Source organism: Equus quagga, chromosome 7 (assembly GCF_021613505.1).
Source record: "Equus quagga isolate Etosha38 chromosome 7, UCLA_HA_Equagga_1.0, whole genome shotgun sequence".
Lineage (NCBI taxonomy): Eukaryota > Metazoa > Chordata > Mammalia > Perissodactyla > Equidae > Equus > Equus quagga.
This window is the reverse complement of record NC_060273.1, coordinates 84,450,893-84,474,339: the sequence shown is the minus strand read 5'-3', so window position 1 is coordinate 84,474,339 and position 23,447 is coordinate 84,450,893. Positions and strand designations below refer to the sequence as shown.

The 23,447-nt window shown below is 42.3% G+C and overlaps 1 protein-coding gene and 1 long non-coding RNA gene across 4 annotated transcripts in view; one reads left to right on the top strand and one right to left on the bottom strand.

Annotated features, from left to right (window-relative positions):
• Positions 1-1,812: 1,812 nt before the first annotated feature.
• LOC124243087 (uncharacterized) lies at positions 1,813-14,272 on the bottom strand. The gene is made up of 3 exons (XR_006889590.1): positions 13,586-14,272; positions 3,396-3,512; positions 1,813-2,995 (listed from the first exon to the last, which is right to left on the bottom strand). It is a non-coding gene; the product is annotated as an uncharacterized LOC124243087 (long non-coding RNA).
• A 130-nt stretch (positions 14,273-14,402) lies between these two features.
• The window catches only part of HSPA4 (heat shock protein family A (Hsp70) member 4), a 41,153-nt gene continuing 32,108 nt past the window's right edge, over positions 14,403-23,447 (top strand). Inside the window, exons 1-3 of one of the 3 annotated variants that reach the window (XM_046668705.1) lie at positions 14,560-14,698; positions 18,601-18,691; positions 18,789-18,896. Coding sequence is in view for 1 of the 3 variants with exons in the window: in XM_046668703.1 (XP_046524659.1) it covers positions 14,592-14,698 (107 nt within the window). In the remaining 2 variants the exon portion in view is untranslated. Of the gene's footprint in view, positions 14,699-18,600; positions 18,692-18,788; positions 18,897-23,447 lie in introns of all 3 variants that reach the window. The other 2 variants (XM_046668706.1, XM_046668703.1) reach the window with 2 other exon arrangements.

The window sequence follows — 23,447 nt, the reverse complement described above, 5'->3', positions numbered from 1 at the left end:
CTTTTCCATTTTCTTCAGTGACGTTTCATGAAACCATTTAAAAATAAATGTCATGAAAGGCTTTTTTTTTTGGAGGTACAATTGACATATCACATTATATTACTTTCAGGTGTACAATATAATGATTCAGTATTTGTATATTTTGTATATATTGCGAAATGATCACTATAATAAATCTAGTTAACATCCATGTGAAGGGCTTTTTATCGTTGATAAATCCTCAAGGTGAACTAAATCCCCAGCATTTTTTTTTTTTTGAGGAAGATTAGCCCTGAGCTAACATCTGCTACCAATCCTCCTTTTTTTCCTTTGCTGAGGAACGCTAACATCTGTGACCATTTTCCGATATGTGGGATGCCTGCCATAGCATGGCTTGACAAGTGGTGCATAGGTCCGCACCAGGGATCCAAACTGGTGAACCCCAGGCCACTGAAGCAGAACACGCAAACTTAACCGCTGCACCACCAGGCTGGCCCCTGATCCAGAGCATTTTTACATGAAGATACTTACCAGGCTTGCAAGGTGAGTTTTAAATGTGGTGGATTTATTAGTCAGGGCTACTCAGGTTGCAAGTGACAGAAATCAAAATCAAAATAACCCTTATAACTAAGGGGATTTAAGGGACAGACACTGGTAGATGCCAGAGCATGGCAGCTCTAGGCAGCTAGGCCCACCATCAGGGTTGTGATGGCTTTGCGAGACAAGCAAGTCTCTACTTCCCTCTGACTAGTAGCCTCAGTCCCTCAGACCTCTCTCTATGGCTGGGAATATGGCCACTGGAGCCTTGGGAAGACATCCTTACAATTCCACACCCTGTCAAAGACACAAACCAAACTAATAAGCAAACTGGTTTTATACAGGCTATTGCAATAGGGAGAGCATCCCAGATCTGAAGATCACAGTGTCTCAGCAGGGTAGTTTTGTCTGGAGACTTTTATACAGAGGAGTAGACAACTTATAGGTGCAGTGATTTTACATTTGGAATTGTTGTTGTAATCAGGGTGTCTCAGTCAGTCAGCTTGAGCAGGAAGTGTTTGTGTCTGGCTAGTTTCAGGGGGACAGACAGTTCAGATAATCATGGATGAGACAATGAATGGGAATTTCGAGTCTCTGTGTCTGTGTCACAGGTAAATAAAGGAGTCATCTGTGAGTCTTATCTATGTCACACAAGGAAGAGTGGTTCTTTGCAGTAAGCTGAACTTGAAAGGGTGGGGGGAATTTCTCAACCATCTCAGATTTCCAGGAACACAGGGTTTAGGTAAAGTTCAATACTGTCAAGACAGAGAAGAGAGAAAGAATGTTCTCTACCAGCTGCAGGTGAGGCATCCCTGAGAAGAGCGACAGCCGATAGCTGCCTATCTCTGGTTCAATCTTTGTGGCCCAGTGGGAGGAGGTGCCGTGAAAGATTCAGCCTGGGTTATGCCCACCCCTTTTGTCAGAGTGGTGAAGAGAAGGGGTACTGGGCACATAAAGAAAATAGCTCCACAGTGGGCAAACTGTCACAATTTAATTCCCATGGAACTAAATTTGAAAACTTTTCCTTAAAGCAGAAGACACAAACCTTTGTTCAAAGTTAAATAGTGGCACTGTAATAACCATACTAGTAAATCACCATGAATCCTTGTTCTAGATATTTAAACAGTCCAGAGTCTCACATGATATCCCATGTTTCCTTCTTTAGAAAAATTGCCTCTCCCTCCTTCCAATCTTTTTTTTTTTTTAAGAGTTTATTTTTCCTTTTTCTCCCCAAAGCCCCCTGGTACATAGTTGTGTATTTTTAGTTGTGAGTCCTTCTATTTGTGGCATGTGGGATGCTGCCTCAGTATGGCCCGATGAGCCATGCCATGTCCGCATGCAGGATCCGAATCAGCAAAACCCTGGGCTATCAAAGCGGAGTGCACAAACTTAACCACTTGGCCACGGGGCTGACCCAGCTACTTCCAATCTTAATGCTATAAAATTCAAACAACAAATAGGCTTCAGTAATATTTAAAGTTGTGACATGACCCGTCTCTCTCTCTACTTAAGTTACATTCTATTTTTGAAAATTTTTTTCAAGGTACTTACCACCTTCCCATTCTACCTCGAGGCCAAATTTGGCTTAATGTGGGCTAGAAAGCACAGAAATCCCTGCTCCCACCACCTAATTGCTTTAAGGCCTCAAGGTATATGAATCAGTATGGCAAGAAAACAGCCCATAAAGGGTCAGCCCCTTGGTGTAGTGGTTAATTTCATGTGCTCTGCTTCCATGGCCCAGGTTTGCGGGTTCGAATCCCAGGCGCGGACATACACCACTTGTCGGCCATGTTGTGGTGGCGTCCCACATACAAAATAGGGGCAGACTGGCACAGATGTTCGTTCAGGGCAAATCTTCCTCAAGCAAAAAGAGGAAGATTGGCAACAGATGTTAGCTCAGGGCCAATCTTCCTCAACAACAACAACAAAAGCAGCTCAATGTACTAAGGTTCCCAGGAAATTTGACTTCTTGGATCAGCTGGTGCCCCAAGAAGCAAATATAGGCTGGAATTCTTAGAGTCTAAAGAACACTTAAGAGTTTTAAAACTCCTCACCTTTCCATTTCACCAGGCCAACTGCAGATAGGGAAACAGAGCAAAGAAACCCTAATCTGTGAAGGATTAGGATTCCAACTTGTAGTTAGTCGGATTTAAGTTAATCACAGGTTGTTTAATCAGGCTGCTGTTGCTGTTGATGAAATCTTTGTGGTTTCCTTTTCTTTTGCCATTAAAATTGTAACCCAGATACCACCTAGGGGCTTCAGTATTCTTAGAGAATTGGGTAAACTTGGCTCCAACATCCAGGGTCTGGGGTAATTCAAAGACGACTCTACACTTTTAGTGGTGTAATTCCTCTTCGGCTTCTCTGTCTTTGTTCCTGCCCCAGGTCATACCTGGATGTGAAGCTGCATCCTTCTTGCAGGTGCCCACCAGAAATCTGATAATAGCAGCATCTCTTGATTTGATTGAAGATCTATTGGCTGCAGCAGAGGTTAGTCACATTGTAGATGACATGACCCCTCTCTCCCTCTCTCTGGCAATCAATGACCTCCCTCATTTCCTCTCAGATTAAGACCCCTTCCAAAACCTTACAATCCCTACACATCACCTCATGAAACTCTCCGGAAGGTGAGGTATAGTAAATAAACCTCTTCGCCCCCTATATATAATGTTTATTTCAAAGCCCACCCAAGCCTATCTGCAATTCCTCAGCTCTCAAGGATTCTGGGGCACAACATTTTCTCTCACTTTATCAACACTGTGAGACATCTTTTGGGATGTCTTTCCAGCTCACGATGGTCCTCTGAGACTGAGTGTTAGCGACCCTATATTTCCAGCTATACACTTACCAAACAAGTTGGATCAATTAAGGTCTCTTACCTGGGAATTTTATATTAGAACTGAAGTTCTTCAGTTTTCATCCCTGTGTAGGGCTTCGCTTAAAGCATGTACATTCTAAGCTGAGGGGCAGCCAGTATGTGGAGAGGGAAATCTGGTCTACAGAGAAAGAAATATATTAAGATACTTTTTGCTAGAAGTAACAGAAATCTCAACTCAAAAGCTTTCATACTAGCCTGAGTGTGTCTGCAATGCTCTCTTTGTTGGTTGTCCCTGCTTCTCTCGTTTATGCTGAGGGGCCTCTGTGTTAATTTCCACTGTGTGGCAGGTGTCCAGTATAGGTGTCTTTGGAGGGACCCTCTGGACCTCCCACTCCACAGTTCCCTGATGAGGGAGATCCCAGCTCCAGCTTGACCATTCCTTCTCAACTGCTGCCTTTACTTTCAGGGGTCCCCTCTCCTACCCAGCAGCCTGCTGGGGTAGGGTCTGGTGAGACACTCCAGGTTTAGCTACCTATTTCAATGTACAGTGGATCCCTGGGAAATATATATTCCTTTGTCACACCAGACTACTTTCCTCTATTAGTACTTTATAGCCAGCTCTCTCCAGTGTTCTTCTCCTTTGTTTATATTTGTCCCTCCTTTGTTCAAAGGAGAAAACTGGCAAGCACAGGCCCTCAGCCTCAGCAGATGGCTAACTAAGGCATACAATGGAGATCTCCCCTCCTTGCATGCATCTCTCTCTAGGCTTTACAAGAGCTTCCCTTCTCACTTGTCTTCCCCTGAGAGACAGCACCTTCCACCCCTCTCCTACTGGGAGGAGGAAATCTCTTCTCAGGATGAAGTAATTCTGTACTCCCCACAAAGCAAATCACCATCTCCCTTTCACTCCTCCCCACTTCTCCTACAGAGATGGAGGGTTGGGGTAGGTCAAGCGGGGAGGAGGCTGGAAACGCTAGACTGTTTCTGCCTACTCTCTTGGGGGAGTTGGCTGGCTCCAATTACTGGCAATTTTCTTAAGGGTGTGGGTTAGTTAGCACTTTTTTGTTCTCACCTGTGGGTCCTAATCACCAATTCTGGGACAACTGGGAAAAATCTCAAAATCTCACGCAATATCCAGTTAGAGCTACAATAATAACAACTATCTCTAACACTTGAGCTATTGCTGTGTGTCAGGCAACATACATTTTATATTAACTATCTTATTTCGTTGTTACATTGATCCTATGAGGTAGGTCCTATTACAGTATTTCTCCCATTTTTCAGGCGAGGAAACTGAGGCTTACACACTATTAAGCCACTTGCCTAAAGTCACTCAAGCAATACCTGGTGGAACTGGTATTCAAGCCCAGGTTGTAGGGCTGCAGAGCCTTAAGCAATCTACTATACGTCCTCTCTTGTATACACATGGGAAGCACACTTCCCTGTCTTTTTTTTTTGCTGAGGAAGATTAGCCCTGAGCTAACGTCTGTGCCAATCCTTCTCTACTTTATATTTGGTTTGCTGCCAGTGTGTCTGATGAGTGGTGTAGATTGGTGCCTGGGACCCGAACCCATGAACCTGGGCCACAGAAGCGGAGTGTGCTGAACTTAACCACTATGCCATGGGGCTAGCCCCTTGCCTGTCATTTTTTAAGGATATATTCCTTGAAGTAAAACTATTGTCACAGAGTATGCACACTTTTCCCAAAATACTCTCTAGGAAGACTGAACCTGGTCATGGTTTCCTTTATTCCTTTGCCAGTACTGGGTATTGTAATCTGCTTTATTTTTTTCCAATATGGTATGAGAAAATGGAATTTCATTATTGTTTTAATTAGCATTTAAAAAAATCCCAAGTGAAGGGGCTGGCCCAGTGGCATAGTGGTTAAGTTTGTGAGCTCTGCTTTGTGGCCCAGGGTGTGTGGGTTTGGATCCCGGGTGCAGATCTACACATTGCTCATCAAGCCATGCTGTGGTGGTGTCCCACATGCAAAAAACAGAGGAAGACTGGCACAGATGCTAGCTCAGCAACAATCTTCCTCAAGCAAAAAGAGGAAGACTGGCAACAGATGATAGCTCAGGGCCAATCTTCCTCACACACGTGCACGCACACAAAATTCTGAGTCAGGTTGAACATTATATGTTTATTTGCCATTTGTATTTATTCTTTAGTGAACTTCTAATCGTTAGTCCATTTTTTTTTTCTGATTGACTTAATGACAACTATGTATATATCAAGAATATCATCTCTTTGGTGTTATATATATTAGTAATATTTTTCCCAAGCTGTTGTCAAAGAATAAATGTTTTTATTGTGGTAAAATATACATAACAAAATTTATCATTTTAATCATTTTTAAGTGTACAATAGAGTGGCATTAAGTATATTCACAATGTTGTGCAACCATCACCACTATCCATTTCCAGAACTTTTTCACAATCCCAAATAGAAACTCCGTACCCATTGAAAAAAACTTCAGACTCACCCCTCCCCATAGCTCCTGGTAACCTCTATTCTATGTTCTATGAATTTGTTTATTCTAGGTGCCTCGTATATGTGGAATCATACACTATCCTTTTGTGTCTGGCTTATGTCATTTAACATAATGTTTTCAAGGTTTATTCATATTGTAGCATGTGTCAAAATTTCATCCTTTTTTTGGCTGAATAATATTCCATTGTATGTATATACCACATTTTGTTTACCCATTCAATCTGTTGATGGACAGTTGGCTTGTTTCCACATTTTGGCTATAGTGAATAATGCTGCTATAAACATTGGTATACAAGTACCTATTTGAATCTTTGCTTTCAATTCTTTCAGGTATATACCTAGGAGTGCAATTGCTGGATCATATGGTAATACTGTATTTAACATTTTTAGGACAAAGTATAATTTTTTAAAAGTTAAAAACATACAAATATATATGAGACATGTCAGTGATTTATTTAACTCATCACTGAGGGGACCACCTTATTCAACAGAGAACTTGAGACTGAAATGAAAGAAAGTATGCTGAAATTAGATTGCTAAATTAAATACAAAACTTGTTATTGTTCTACAGAGCAATAAAAGCATAATTTTTGGGAATATGTTTTCTACCAGACAGAAATCATTTGCATCTCTCCCATGCAAAAACCATTTGCAACTTATCAATCTTCTATATGTTAACATCTAGTTTTACAGAGTATAGGCCCTAATCAATAGAAAATGGCAAGTCAAACAAAGTTATATTTTCCTAAAGAATCATAATGGCCCTTAGGTGGGCTTGTTAGACAATGTTTTAGTATGATATTGAAATAGCAAGCAGTAATCTTTTTGTCTTATCTCCAAATTTTGGGTAATTTTTCTTAACTCTGTATTTATTGCCCTTCATTTTGGTTATGGTCTTTTTTGCATTCATTTTTCTATCTTTGCTTTCACTCTTTTTGTCTTTTGGTGTTATGTTTACAAAAGTTCACTATATGTGTGTGTGTTTGCAGAAATATATATGTATATATTCACCTTTATTTTCCGGTAATTATATGGCTTTGTTTTTATAATTTTGTGAAAGGTTTTTATTTGTAAACTTATAAATATTTATCAGGAATATATTCTTGCATGTGGTTTGAGGCAGGGATTTAAATTTTTTTCCCAAGTGGTTACCTAAAGTCCCAACATCAACTCTTCTCTCACTAGTTTGAAATTATTTGAATTTAGTATCATATACTAAATTCTCATACTTCGGTTTGTTTCTGGACGTTTATTTTCATTTGTCTGTGTCTTTTCAGTTACCAGTATCACAGCTGTAATTATTACTGCTTCATTACACTGTGTTTCCTCTTTCCTCTTGCAGTTCTGACAGGACGGCTCTGATGCTAGCAACCACACCTTTAGTCAAGAGAGCTGCTCCTCACAGTGGAGGGACAAGTGGCCAGCTTTGCTGCACGAGTAGCAGCAACTCTCAAATGTTGCAGTGAAAATGTGTTGCATGCTTTAGGAAATGCCATTGAAAATCCTAGAGGAAGAGAGTCACCTAAGGAACTTGAAAGTAAATGCTGAGTGGCATGTTTGTGTGTGTGTGTGTGTCTGTCTGTGTTGCGGGGGTGGAGTGGGGGAGCTCATTTATGAACTTCCTCTCAATCACATGGTTATACTTTCTGCTCATTTACAGATGAGATGGAGATGCCAGATTGTTGCTGTGTTCCCCCCACTTTGGAAGGGGGTTTTACTTTTAGAGAAGCCCTAACAAAGAGCATTAGAGAGAAGCCCTGATGGAGGCATTTTAGGCACTCCGCTGACATTCTCAAGGACTGGAGGAGATCCTTTAGGGCAGGTGGGGCATTCTTGGGCCCCTGGATCTCATTTAGGGGTAAGATAGACATGCCAAAGATGAATGTGTGACTTCTTCCTGACTACTCCGAGTATGTGCTAATACTATTGGAACAAGAAAAGATATCCCAAGCTCTGCTCTCTGGTGTTGGATGCTGAAGGCAGACAGGGTATTCAGCTGGAATCTAGGGTCACTTCACTTCTCTTTCTTCAGAAATAAACTTTTGTCTTTAGTGGAAATGGCACAAAATACATCCATGTTTAATTGACCAAATAGTATTTTTTTTTTTTTTTTGAGGAAGATTAGCCCTGAACTAACATCTGCCACCAATCTTCCTCTTTTTGCTCAGGAAGACTGGCCTGGAGCTAACATCGGTGCCCATCTTCCTCCACTTTATATGTGGGACACCTTCCACAGCATGGCTTGCCAAGCAGTGCCATGTCGGCACCCAGGATCCGAACCCGTGAACACCAGGCCACCGAAGTGGAACGTGCACACTTAAGGGCTGAGACACCGGCCAGCCCCAGACTAAATAGTATTCTTAAAGGGCCAGTCATCCAGTCTTGAAAAATGACTTATAACCACATTTCTACTCTCTGCTGAGTACTTCGTTCTTTTAAAGCATTTCAGGAATACATACAGTTCTTATCATGCTTTTTGTTATGTAATGTCTCCATAGTGGAAGCTTCTTTTGGCCACCTTTTCCAGTCTTGTCTTTGTCTTATCTGGAAGAGAAACTGATGCTTCCTGTGAGCTCAAATCATTTCCTCTCTTGTTTCAGCCTGCTTGTTGCTGCTGTTGCTGCCTTTGGCCATAGGGATGGATTCCTGTGCTATTGCTAGGAAAATATGTTAGTCACTCTCCTCTGAGTTAGGGCTTGCACTGCTGGCATTCAAGTGTCAAACTGTAATCGTCTGTGATATATTTAGATTTTGAACTCACATTGCATTTGAACATTAACTACATGTCAACAAGAAAATAAATGGTCCTCCTTTGGTTGTGAAGCAATGTATGGGCAGAAGGCCACATGAACTTGTTCATAGCAACTCTGTTCATAGTAACACTGATTCTTTATCAAATTACAAATATTCATACTCAGATTCCTCTTTAATCAGGAACACTGAAAAGTGAATTATTATCAGAGGATACAGGGCCTTTTAAAATCACTGTTTTTTTTTTAAAGATTTTATTTTTTTCCTTTTTCTCCCCAAAGCCCTCCAGTACATAGCTGTATATGTATTTTAGTTGTGGGTCCTTCTAGTTGTGGTACGTGGAATGCTGCCTCAGCATGGCCCGATGAGTGGTGCCATGTCCGTGCCCAGGATTCGAACCGGCGAAACCCCGGGGTCGCTGAAGCAGAGTGCACAAACCCAACCACTCGGCCATGGAGCCAGCCCCTAAAATCACTGTTTTTGAGTTGTAGAGCACAAAGTAAAGAACATTCTGTCCTGAGACAAACGAGCTGTATTCAACTGAAAAGAAACTCAGCACAGAATACAAGTTGTGATGAATTTGACAGTTAAAAGACGGTAAAGAAAATTTTGTAATTTGTAGAAAGATGATGGCACCTGCTACTAGGGCAGGATAGCCCCTGGGGGGGGGGTCCCTCTATACTCAGGAACAGGACAAGCCTGAGCAGAGCTGGGCGGAGCAGGTCAGTTACGCTTATGCTCTCAGCAGACCAGACCAACAGGCAGGACTTTGGGGTGGAGTTGGAATGTCAGCTGCTAGAGGTGGAAGAAGCCTGAGCCTGGGGCTGGTTGAGGAGAGGGTGGAGCCGGATAAGAAGGTTGTGAGTCAGGCCAGGAAAATTATTGGTGATCAAGGGATCTCAATGAAGGGGTTAAATTTTCATGATCATATCAGCTTGTGTGGCCTGGAGAAATCTCTGCCAAGTTCATGTAGCATTTTAAGATTATAAAGAGGGAAAGGGCTGGGACTGATAACCATACTGCAAGCCATATGTGTAAGTGTAATCAGCCCGAATAAGGGCAAAAATGTGGGGCTTGAGGAAGGACCTCAGAATGAGATCATAGTGCTACTATGTAAGCAGTTTGATAGACAGTGAGGAAGGACGCTAGGATTTCAGCCAATTTGGAGTTATAAGTGAACTGTAATGGTAGTTTTTATATCAGAAGAGCATTGTGATTAGAAAAATGCTTGAGGGGGAAAAAGCAGACTAAATTGTGCTCTACTACTCCCTAACCAGTACTTCTTACATTTATACTTGTATTTATGATTGAACAAAGTTAAACAAATTTCCTATAGGACTTCTCAGAGCCTTTAAAATGGTGATAGTAACCTATTAATATCTCATGGAACATTGTCCTGTGGAACACAGTTTGGGAAAGGCTTGTTTAACCCAATGTTAAAAAAGACATAACCAAATTCAACCATCAGATATAACAAAAATACTGAAAGGAAGGAAAGTATTCCAAAATGTCAACAGTGAATGACTCTAGGTGAATTATTTCTCTTACTCTTTGTGTTTCCCATATTTACTTCAATGAGCCTTTATAAGGAACATGAGCTTAAAGAAAGCAGTGGTGTAGCTGTAGGAGATGAGTGTTGGAGTAAGAGTTTTAAAAGCTGTGTAACCTTGAACAAGTTCCTTAAGCTCATCGGGTCCCAGTTTTCTCATCTATAAACCTGAAAAATAACACCTACCTAATGGCTTTGCTATGAAGAGTAAATGGATTATGATATCCAAATTACTCAGCACAATATCCGGCATGTACTGTAGGAGCTAGACATCAGGTAACTACCATTGTTATTGAGTTATTAGTTTAAGTAAGGAGTGCTGGTTTGACTAAGGGCACTGGTCCACTCTCTGTGATAACAGGGAGGCCAGGAAACACAGGATCTGAGCTTGTAGCTTTCTCGTGAAGCAAAGAATTGCAGACACTGCTCCAGAGCACAGGACAGGATTCCGTGGGACACTTGGCAGAGAAGATTATGAATTCCCAACTGACTGAGAACCTTTTGTCTTGTGGTGGGCAGCCTTTGAACACTGTATACTTAAAACAAACACATAAAAACCTTCCTGATTGCTTAGAACTAAATTTAATCATTGTACCAGACAAAGGCATTTAACGACCTCCTTCTAAAATACTCAAGATGCTCTGCTGAATGAAAATAATTTGTGCTCCAACCACAGTGCCTCCAACATTAAATATTCTGGCAACTTTACTGCTTCACAATTGTGATTCTTGGAAACTTGTCAATTTAGATTCTTTAGAATTCTTAAATAACTTTTTCTGACTTCATTTATTTAAATATCCCAGAATAGCCTCTTGAGCTATAAGTTCGATGATCCAGGAAACTATTTATAGAAGGATGAGTACTCTCTGTGACTGATGTTAGTTATGTTTTATTTTGAGAAGGACAAATCATTAAAAAGATTGAAAGGGTCAATGGTGTTTTGAACTGAAAGCAGTGCCAAGGCAAATAAGGCAGGTGGGTATGCAGCTGGAACATAAAAAGCTACAGATGTGCCAGTTTAGCTAAAGGCTGGGGAGGCCTCCCACAAGAAGGAAGGCAGAGACAGAGTCTGTAACCCGGACATGTGATCTTTAGGTAGATTAGACACCTCAGCCTAGGGCAGCGTGGCCTCTGTTTGCACAGTGCTTAATAACCCAGAGCAGACAGATGGAGACAGGACTCTTTGTCATAATTAAGGCCAATACTGTCCTTGGTGATGCAGGGTTGGTGACTCGAGGAGTCAAAAGAAAGATTTCTTGGACTCTCAAGATCTGGCAGTAGTGCTCTTTTATTTAGAGAATAGTGTGGAATAGCATGGGGACAGGACCCACGGGCAGGAGGAGCTGCTGCTGCCGCTTCTGCTGCCAACGTTGCTGGAGAGTAAGGCTAAATTTAAGGCATAGGTATGTGAGCCATCTCTTTACAAAACAAAGGAAAGAACATGTAAAAAAGTTAAAATGGTATCAGTGCAGGTAGGGTCTGGCCATTGGGCGGTCCCACAACTTTTAGATAAGAATAAAATCGGATTAAGTAAAGGGCAGAAGCCACCACCCTAAATCAGTTGCATGAGGTTGCCAGACAGTAACCAACTTAGGTTCTTGCCTTTCGCATTGATTAAGAGTTTCTAGAGACAAGGTCATCTCCCTTCTTCCTGGCACAGAGAGGGAGGCATCCCCACAGATGGGGGTTTCCCTCACAAATGTAAATGCCTCCCAACAAAGGGCAAGCAAACTCTGCTCCTCGGAGCCTGCTTCTCATCTGCAGTTTTAAAAGTAACCAGCCTAAAATCCTCATCACTTGGTGTCAGTGATATCCCCCTAGGCAGGAGAAAAGTAGGAGAGAGAGGAAGGTGAAGGTCAACATAACTTTTTTTGTGTTAAAATATACATAACATAAAATTTATCATTTTAACCATTTTTTTTTGAGGAAGATTAGCCCTGAGCTAATATCTGCTGCCAATCCTCCTCTTTTGTGCTGAGGAAGACTGGCCTTGAGCTAACATCGGTGCCCATCTTCTTCTACTTTATATGTGGGATGCCCACCACAGCATGGCTTGCCAAGCAGTGCCCATGTCCAGACACAGGATCCGAACCGGCGAACCCCGGGCCGGGGAAGTGGAACTTGTGAACTTAGCCACTGTGCAACGGGGCCAGCCCATTTTTTAACCATTTTTAAGTGTACAAATCAGTGACATTAAGAACATTCACCTTGTTATGCAACCATCACCACTATCCATCTCCAGAACTTTTTCATCATCCCATACAGAAACTTTGTACCCATTAAACAATAACTCTCCACTCCTCCCTACCTGAAAGCCCCTGCTAACCACTATTCTACTTTTTGGCTCTATGAATTTGCCTATTCTAGGTGCCTCACATAAAGGGAATCATACAAAATTTGTCCTTTCATGTCTGGCTTCTTTCACTTAGCACAATGTTTTCAAGATTCATCCATGTTGTCGCATGTGTTGGAATTCTGCTCCTTTTTAAGGCTGCATTACACTCCATTGTATATATATGCCATATGCTAAAAATCCATTCATGCATCAGTGGACACTTGGGATTTGAGTTGTTTCCACCTTTTGGCTATCATGAAAAATGCTGCTATGAACATGGGTACATAAGTATGTGTTCTGCCCTGCTCTCTTTTTTCAAAGACTTTTTCTTGCTGCCTCCACACGCACCCCCCCCCCCCCCCCGCCCCCGCCCCCAGCATTCAGTACTTGTTTTTGAAGACAAAAACAGGTCTGATTTAGCCAGTGGGGAACTGTGCGGTAATTTGCAAGTTTAAAGCAAATAATGTGGGCTTTAGGCATCGTTCCTGGAGACTGAGGTGCGTCCCTAGGTAGCAGGAAATGCAGACATTTGCGAAAACTTACTTTCTTCTTTGTTCATTCACTTTATAAAATGGTCCAATTTAATCGTTCTAGCCCTGGGATTGAGATCTTCAACCCAGACTTACACTACAGCAATACAGAATTTGTAGTTCTCCTCAACCCAGACTGTTGAGGAGTCTGTTGCTGTTTTTTTTCCAACTTGAAAGCAGCCTTTCGCTTTTCTAGGGAGTCTGCCTAGTCTCCACCATTCAGTTCATGTAACACTAGCCACCCTGTACTAGGATCCTTCTTAACTTGTTTACTCTCGTGACCGGTTGGATTCAGGTTTTGTGCGGTTGAAGTTTATACACTGTCGGGGGCCCTTAAAAACAAGTATCACAAAGTAGATATTTAGCACAAGAAATCACAACAAATTACAGGAGACTTGGAGATTCAGATTCTCCTTCTTCCGAGATCTCTTTAAGCAATTTATCAGGAACGCTTATTACACAGAAGTGCTTTCTGATCGCAAGCTGGCTTCCCCACTGCAACTCTCAGCAACCCCCTGCTCTTCTAGGTGCCCGTGCAATCGAGGGGCCCTAAAGTTTAAGATTCATTAGCTTCATGTAATCCTGCCACTTACCGGCTTGCCTGAACGGACCTAGGCAGCGTGTTATCTATCTCTGTCCCTTGCATCCAGCTCAGGATGGCGCTTGGAATGCGCTGGCGGTTAAAAGGCTTAGTCCCGTAAGCATCTCAGTCTGATGTACGGACATTAGTGGTTTAGAAAACGGTGCGACAAGGCTGAACGAAAAAAACCAAGGCGGTGGGACTGAGAGTGGATTCCTCCCCTCCGCCGGAGAGGGCGCTGTCTTTGACTTGGACACAGCCCAACCCAGGGCTCTGCTCGGGGCCGCGTCCTCTACCGGCCGGCCTACGCCGAGGGCAGCACAGGAGAGGGCTTTCCGGACTTGGACATTAAGCTCGCACTCCCATTTTGGAAGCCCAACCCAAGGTGCGGCGGATGTTTCACCACCCCCGGAAGTTTCTTTGCGATACAGGGAAACGGCGGAAGTAGGGCAACGGCGCTTCCTCAGTACTCTGCCTCAAGCTTGCTCTCCTACTTTCTTCTGCAAGGGGAGGCGCTCCCCTGCTCTTTGGCGCCGTGGGGAGCCGCTGCGGCGGGCTGTGTGCGCAGGCTCAAGCGGCCAGCTCCACCTCCCAACCGTCCTATAGCCTCCCTGTCGTTTCCCAGGTTCTCGTGCCTGGACGTGACGTACGTTTGTACGCAACCAGGGGCGGGGCCTCAAAAGGAAAGGAGTCCGATCCGGGGTCTCGCGAGAACATTCCTTTCCTTCGCAGTTCTCGCGCTGCGGCTTTACTCTCGTCGCAACGAGATCTTTCGAGATCTTCTCCGCCCCCGCTACCGGCTCCCCCTCTGCGGCCGCTGAGCCGGCGCCGGCCTGAGCAGCGCCCTTCGCTGCGGCCCCTTCCGAGGACGTGGGCGCTCGCGTGGACCCCCCGCACGTCCCGCACTAGCCCCGGTCTCCCGGCCCGCGTGACCCGCTCTCTGCGCACCAGCCCCGCCGGGGTCCGTGTCCTGTGTCGCCGGCCGGACCCGGGCTCGAGCCCGTGCTGTAGCCGGCGCCATGTCGGTGGTGGGCATAGACCTGGGCTTCCAGAGCTGCTACGTCGCTGTGGCCCGTGCCGGCGGCATCGAGACGATTGCTAACGAGTACAGCGACCGCTGCACGCCGTGAGTGGGGGCCAGGCCGTCCGCGTGCGCGGGGGGTGGGGAGGTGGTGCTTGCTCCGCTCTGCGACCCTCGCGGCTTGGGGAGCGCGGGCCGGGGAGTTACCTCCGTTCCAAGCCGAGGGCCCGGTGGGTAGGGGACCCCCACTGGGTGCCAGACCACTAGTGGCCGCGACCCGCCAGGTGGTTCTGCGCCAGACGCGAGGTCTTTCCCGGTGGCCTGCGGGCTGAGCGAAGGCTGTGAACAGGTACTTGGACCGGCGGAGGGCAGGGGTAGGAGCTAGAGGGAAGGCGGGCCTGGGATGGAGGATGGCCGAGATCCTGTTTTGGAGAGCAGAGACTAGGCTCGTGGCTTACTAACGTTTCTTGAGCCCAACACAGTGTTCGGAGCTTTGCATACAGCAGGCGCTTAATAAAAGTTAGTTGAGTTGAACGGGATCTGGCGTCTGCCGGCGGCAAGACGGTGGAGCGGTCAGATTCCCACGTGAGTGGGGGCGGGGCGGCGCCCGGAAGAGAGGAAGACGGAGCACCCGAGGCCTGGAGAATCTGGGTTGGCACGGGCAGATGTCAGAAAAAGATTGAATAAAATCAGTGCCTTGATACCTTTGCGTTTACTTTGGTTTTTTCACATCATTTCAGTATGTTGAACTGTGTGGGGTCATTCTCTACTATCATCCTCTGCACATCCAACCTCTAACAGCGTTCCACTTTCCTAGTAATACATTCTAACAAGGGTGTTGGCCGCAGTTGTTAATGAATGACTCAGGGGCTCACTGACTTTTAGAACCTATAGTAAGTTATGGGACCAATATAGACACAGTTCTAAAATTCATGACTCACCCTGATCTTTCCTTGGTTAGCGTAAAAGAATCTACTTTTTGAATACAAAGAGATATCTTTCAATTCATTGTCTTCCCCTTCGACAAAATCTTTTAAGAAGCTTCATATCATTTACTATTTTCTCTGTGTGGCCCTTCAAGGGCCACTGTTCCAAGGCCAATTTTTCACCCTAGTTTTTCTCACGCTCCTTCAGCAGATTGCTAGCCATACCAGATTGCTCCGTCTACTAGACTGGTCTTTGCTACCCAGAAGGCTCAAAACATTTCCCTTCCACTTGTCAAGTTTCTGTCCCTTATTTTAGACTTAACCCAGGTGCTTCCTCGAAAACCCATCCCAGATCCACAAACCGTCGTTTGATGTCCTTTTCTCGATTTTGTTTATAGCTTTTAACAGCTTTATTGAGGTATAATCCACATACTGTGCAGTTAACCCCTTTGTTACTGGTGTAGTCACAAAATTGTGCAACTATTACCACAGTCAATTTTAAAACATTTTCATTACCCCAAAAAGAAACCGTCTGCTTATTAGCAATCACACTCCATTCTCCCTCCTATTTTTATAGTTTTTAGCAGTGGGTATTATTTGTATTTCCAGAGAAAGTGTATTGTACGCTGAAGTTTTTTAAAGCATTAAAGTTTGCTTTTAAGTATTAATTTCCTGTTTGATATTGTTTTCCTCTCTGGATCCTCATTTCCTTTATCTGTAAAGATAGTTTTCCCTAAGGAATTGAAAAGGCTAGAACACTGAGTTAGGCATGTAACTCCGTAGTCTTTTCCTGCCTAGAATTGAACATCCTTTAGTTCCAAAGGGAAGAGAATCCCAAATATTGTAATGAATGGTGTTCCTGTTGGGTTTTTTGACTATTATGCTACAACAGTTTACCATGACTTCCATTAGTTGGGACTGAAAGAGTTGTTTCAGGGAAAAAGAAAAAAGTTAATCTTCCCAGGTTACAATTAAGTTTACCTCAAAAAAAATTTTACCTTAAGGACTAAATGATGGGTGGCCAGATACACAATGTAATTGCGATAAGAAAATACTATTTAAGTTAAGTGATTATTATATGTTATTTCTCTATGTTTTTCTTTGTGTTTCCCCGGGAGTTTATAGGGATGCCATACGTTTAAGTAATTTTGAACTGTGATTTTGATTAGCTTAGATTTCTGTGTTGGAGTCTCTGGCTAAGTAGAACATGGGATCAAAAAGGTTGATTTTTGTAGTGGTTATGGAATGTATCTCAGAGGTACTCGGAGACTGTGTGATAAAGATTTGTTTTAGTGTGAGAGTGGAAATGAGATGCAGGTTCTAGAGGGTTGGCTACAATGAAAGTACCTCATTTCAATTGTGGCTATAATAGGATTTGGATTCAGTTTTTGAGCAGCCAGTTGAGTCTTACCCAGAAGAGACTCTTGCTTTTCCATCAGATGTAGGCTTCCTTCATTTTGGCAAATAGTGAGTGCCTCCTATATGCCAGCCATGGTGCTAAGCACTGGAGGTACTCTGATGAACAAATAAACACGATCCTGCCACCGTGGACGTGGCTAGTGGAAAAAGCTAGATGCCAAACAAATATATAATTACTAACTGTGCTAAAGGCCCAGATGGGGAAGTACAAAATAGGATGACAGGGGGACCTAATTTAAATTGTACTTAAATTGGATATAGGGCGGAGGTTGAAGGTGCTCTTAAAGAAGTGCCATTTAAGTTGAGACCCTGAGAATGAGTAGGAATTTACCATGGAGGTTGTGGTGGGTCTGAGGAAGAGCTGTTCTAGGCAGAAGTAGTAGAAAGTGAGGAAGACCTGAGACAAGAAGAGCTTGGCACACTTCATAGAGTGAGAGGATCATAGCTGCTCTTGAGCCACTTGAGAGAATGGTGTGAGATAAACCTGGAGAGGGGTTAGGGCAGACTAGATTATGGCCGGGCTTTGTAAATCATGGTAGGCGTTTTTATCTAGGTGCGGTGGGAGGTGATCCAACTTATACTTTAAAAATGTTATTTGCTTTTTTGTGGAGAATGGGTTTATTTGAGAAGGGCAAGAGAAGAAGCAGGGGATATTTAGGAGGCTGTTGCAATACTTAGTCCATCTGGGAGTTGATGTTGCTCTCCCCTAGTGTGGTAGCATGGGAGAGAAGTGTGGGTGGTTTTGAGATAAACTTTGGAGTTTTAAATTACGAGTGTCTGTGTTGATGTTTTTTGACGATAGCCTTTGGAATAAGATGGAAAGCTTACTTTTATGGTTAGTTGGGTTATTACAATAGGAGGGGGTACAACTTTAAAGCTTCTTTGGAATAAAAATGTTATTGGACTGCCAAATGTTACAGAAGTTAATTGGGTCATACTTTGCAAAATGAGCACTATATAGTGTAGAAATGAGTTGCTTCTGAAAATAATTCTGTGTATGAATTGTTCATATTATTTTCATGGACTTAGTTCCTAATAAAACAATATATTAGGAATTCGTAGAGATGAAATTTTCTATTAATAACTGCCCTTGAGAGATCAAAAGGTGAAGTATGTATAGTTTCTCATTAACTGGCAGATGAACGTTTGATTTATTTGTGCAAGAAAATTATTCCTCTCTGAAGTGTCTTTGCATGTTGGGTAGATGTAGTGGAGCAGCAAGATGGCTTGAAGCTTTTGGATTCAAAGAAAAGGAAAACTGATTTGTTAACTAAAGCTTCAGGCTGCTCAGACCACTCCCCCTCATATGTCTAGTTGCAGAGGTTATGAAAGTAGTTTCTTTGAATCATTTAAGAACTAAAATACAACCTTGTATACAAAATTGGTAGAAGTAATCTACAGGAACTTTATGTCATTAGGGTCTAAATTGACTTTCCTAAATTAAACCTTTTTCTTTGTGAACTGACTTAACGGAATACTTGTTTGCTGTAACAGTAAGGACACTAAAGGGCTAAAGTAAAATTAAGTTTCCTCTCCATCTGTTGGCTGTGTATGCTTGCATACTTTTTCTGAACTTCCACAAATATATGTAAGGTATATGTGTGTTTCAACAAATAAGATCATACTATATTTTGTAACTGTTTTCTTTCGCTTATATTTTAGACATCTTTGAGAGTCAATAAATATGAATTTGCCTCCTTAAATATGTAATATTCCATGTTATGGCTGTAACACGTTTTCTTCAAACACTCAGGTTGTGCCTAATTTTTTTTGCTATTACAAATAATTCTTCAACAAGTAGTCTCTTATATTTATGTTTACATGTTAATACTTTTATTTTTGTTGGATAGATTTCCAGACGTGAAATTGCTTGGGCAAAGGATATATATGCTTAGAGTTTCAGAACGTATTGCCAGGATACTTTGCAAAAATTTAAGGGATTAATTTATACCAGGAACGTAAGTGATTTCTCTACCTTACTGGGGGTTGCAAGGATTATAATGAGTTAAAACTATATAAAGTGTTTAGAATAATGCCTGACACATAGTAAATACTGCCTAAGTATTTGCTAATATTGCTATTATTATTTGCCTTTTTGTATTTTTTATTAATCCTCTTTATTAATGGATTTTATATTGGGACAGTAAAATGAAATCTATACAAGTTTGCCTTTAGGGTTATCAAATATGTAGCTTTTAATGTGCAAATCTTATTGACTCAAGAATTTGCTGTGTGTATCTCATAAGTATGAGTTGTTTGGTCTGTTTGATATCAACTTTTTGGGGTACTTGCTAGTTCAGGGCCAAGGCAGTAACCAGAAGATACTCTGATTAGTGTAATAACCATTTCCGCCTACATCTCTTGTTTGATAGTCTAAATACTACCGTGGGTTCTTCGAAAAACTCATTTTCTTATATTGTTTAAGAAAATGAATTAGAGAAACAGCTATCCTAATGTCCTGAGAAGAGTTCGTACACTTATAAACATGAGACTGTACCTTTCAAGGAGCTGTGCTGATTGCAACTGTTCATAATATTCTGTTAGAATGTGCTTAAATATTTGGTTAGTAGTATCTCTTACCCGGGAAAGGGAGGACAATTCTGTTCTCTGGCTTAAAAAGATTGTTATTTCTAGGACTTAAAGATTAGAACAGAGGAGTCTTGAACTTGATTTGAATTAACTTGCTGTAATGTCAACCTGTAATTTAGAATGGAGGAAAAGTAATGCAAGTCAAGCAGCAAGTGTCTGAATACTTAAGTTTTAGCAGCCCTGACTTGGTATTGTGTGGAGTATAAAGGAAGTGTAAGATAAAGATTCCTGCTGTTTGGAGATGTAACCATTCTAGTTGGAAATATGAATGAATTAGAGCAACAGTAAATAGAATACGAGAGTACAATTATGGACAAGGTTATTAAGTACAGACAAAATATCGAGTTCAGAGGAGAGGTTACGTCAGTGGGGGATGGAGTGGTGAGGAAAGGCAGGAGTGGGGCTTGAGTAAATAAGATTAGATCGCATAAGGGAAAGGATTGGGACAGTCTGAGTGAAGGTATAGAAGGAGGAGTAACTCTAACGGGTTTGGTAGGCAGGACAGAAGTATGTATGTATGGGATTTGGACTTCCATAGTCCTGATTTTGAGTCCTGGACTCTAATGTTTACTAGTTATTTTTCTGGACACATTAACTTCAAACAGTTCTTCGTTTATAAAATTGTGTCGGTAATAGTTGTTTTCTCAAAGTATTTGGGAGAATCAAGTGTAGAATGCTCAGCACACTGCCTGGTGTATGAAGGCTCAGTAATGAAAGGTGTGGGAGCGGGACCTGCTTGGATGACAAGAGGCTGCTTACCATAGATAGGGATTGGATGCAGGCTGTGTGCATATTTTGAAAGTTACTGGCGAGTGGGAAGTAGTAGATATGTTTCCTTCACATATCTCGTTCCATGTCAAAATCCTGAGGGAATAATTAAGCCACTGAAGATTTTTCAGAGCATACGTTGAGGAGAAACAAACTGAATTGGGGGTATTTAGTTTTATTAGGATTGCATAGGAATATTTATCTAAATGCTAATTGTGGCCGTGTATGGTGGGAGGGGGATGGTTGTGGAATTACAGATAGTCTTTATTTTCTTCTTCATACTTTTTTCTAATTTTGAACAATGAGCTTGCATTAGAAAGCATTGAACTAGGTTCTGCTGCTGACCCTAATCAACTTAATCTTTTTGGGCTTTCTTCACATTTAAATAGTAGATTTCTTTCTGTAAGTTTTTAGTTTTAAAACCCCTTCAATTTGTGCTTAGACATATTGACCCTCATTCCAACTGTCCATTTTAAATAGAGGTAGCTGATTTTAAAGATGGCTGGCTGGATTTTAGTGGATAGTTTGCGAAGGTGAAGCAGAACTTCATAGCAAACTAGTTGGTATATTTTTGTGTGAAACTCGGACCAGGGCTTCATTGAAACTATAATAGCAGCTAATGTTTTGTTTATGATGTGCCAGTCTCTGATATAAGCCCTTTAAAAGTGGCTTGACAAATTTAGTCTTTCTAGCAACCATATGAAGTATGTGCTGTGATTCTCCCCTGTTTAGAGCTGAGAAAACAGAATTTCGGAGTGGTTAAGCAACAGAGGTCACACAGCTAGAAAGGCAGAGAAGGGATTTGGACAGATCCATACTGTCTGATTCTAGAGCCCGACCACTGTTTACTGTACATGTGTTCGTATCACTCAAGTTGATGGCAAGGTGGAAAAGCTAAGGATTTCTTTCTTTTTTTTTTTAAAGACTTTATTTTATGTATTTATTTTTTAAAGATTTTATTTTTTTCCTTTTTCTCCCCAAAGCCCCCCAGTACATAGTTGTATATATTTTTTAGTTGTGGGTCCTTCTAGTTGTGGCATGCAGAACGCCGCCTCAGCATGGCCTGACGAGTAGTGCCATGTCCGCACTCAGGATTCAAACTGGTGAAACCCTGGGCCGCCGAAGCAGAGTGTGAGAACTTAACCACTCGGCCACGGGGCTGGCCTCCAGGATTTCTTTTTTTTAGTGCAGTAGTTGGCTTATTGTTAAATAACTTTTTTAGACTGTAAGAATTACATAGTGATATTGTATTGATGATTTTCTACGATAAGTGGACTTTCCCAATACTTTGCAAGAGTTATGCCTTGTTTGAGATTTAATTGCTATATTATGTGGTAAAAAGTGACATTCCATTAGTGACAATTGATTGCTTTGTAAGAAGTTGGAAACTGTAGTGCATGTATGCATGGACCAAAAAAGGATGAATAATTTGAACTGAGATAGACTTTTATTTAGCTTTCCAAGGTGTATGAAACACTTCCTATTACTATTAAGAAGGCAGATGTAGATTGTAAAAGTAAGTAAAAATGTTTATTCACTTCAGGGAGAATATTAGCAAGAGCAGCTCTGTTGTACAGTTGAGGATTCTCTGTTGATGGCAGAGTTCTTTATCTGCATTGCCCAAAGTCCAGTAGGTTTTAAGCCAAGTCTAATAAGTTTTAAGAGGTAGAAATGATTGATTTTTACTTGAGGAGGATTGGAAAGGCCTTGCAGACAAAGTAGGTCATATTTCTGGAGAATGAGGTTTAGAAGGACCAGGGCATTTCAGGTGGCAAAAGTGGTATGAGCAAAGCAGGACGATTGAAAGACTATTTAACTTGTGTTGGGTGACTATGTGCATGAGGTGCAGCTGGGAAATGGGGGTGGGGTTGGGCTGGTGAAAAGCCCTAGGTTCCACATTCAGGAACCTGAGCTTTATTTGTTGGTAATTGGTTTTGTTTGGAAGGTAATTAGAAGGAAGACAGCTTCAGAGTTATGGAGGTAGAATAGGAAATTAACCCTTCAATGGACATACAGTAAAGTTGGGAACATTAATGTTTTTTATTCTTAGAGCTAGTGATTGTTTTAAGATGAAGTTTTGAAAAAAGGGCTACAGGAAGATGAATAATGTCACCTTTTAGTTATGTTGGGATTGAAGTATTGGTGAGATACACCTTAGAAAGTCAGATCTGGTGGCTTTAGAAAGATGTAGGTTTAACAGTCATTAGACTTAGTCTAGAAGGCCTTTTTGGAGTGGAGAGGGTGAATGGAGTGGGAAGATTGGCTTGGGCAGTTTCTTTTCCTTTTTGAGGAAGATTAGCCCTGAGCTAACATCTGCCAATCCTCCTCTTTTTGCTGAGGAAGACTGGCCCTGAGCTAACATCTGTGCCCATCTTCCTCTACTTTATACGTGGGATGCCTACCACAGCATGGCTTTTGCCAAGTGGTGCCATGTCTGCACCTGGGATCCGAACCAGTGAACCCTGGGCCGCCAAGAAGTGGGATGTGGGAACTCAACCGCTGTGCCACCGGGCCGGCCCCTTGGGCAATTTTCTAAAGGGCAGTATGGGCTGTGATAGAGACATTTAAGTGGTGCTCAGGAATTTTTTTCGTTTTAGTGATCGGTGGTATATTTGCAGAAAGGCTGAGCTTGACGCCTGTGCTGCTTGAGAGGCTACTACTAGCACATTCCAGGCTCACAGAGCTTATGGCTCAGAGGAAATCGGATGAGATCTAGGCTATGCCATACTAATAGAGGGCACAGCTGCCTGCAGCTACCCTAGGAGATTGGCTCACAGGGGTTCTTAACCCATTGGTGGGAAAGGGCCTCTGAGGCCCGGCATTCTCCCAGTTTGTACAGGGCTCGTAAGTTTATTTAAGTAAAACAATTCTACTCGGTTAATAGCTCAGCTAATGTAGTCAGATTTGGATCAAGGCTTATGGCTTCAAAGCCCTTTTTCTGACTCACTCTACTAACCTGGAAGACCTAGGGATCCAGGGAGGATAGTAAGGGTCAGAGCTAGAGTGTAAACTATGGAGAAAGGATCTAGAGTCCTGACTCCTTTGCTTTCAGATTGCCTGACCCTGGATAAATTTACTTGCTGATACCTTTTGGGACTCAGTTTCCTCTCCTATAAAATGGGGATGAGTTTAGGGTGCTTATGTGGATTAAA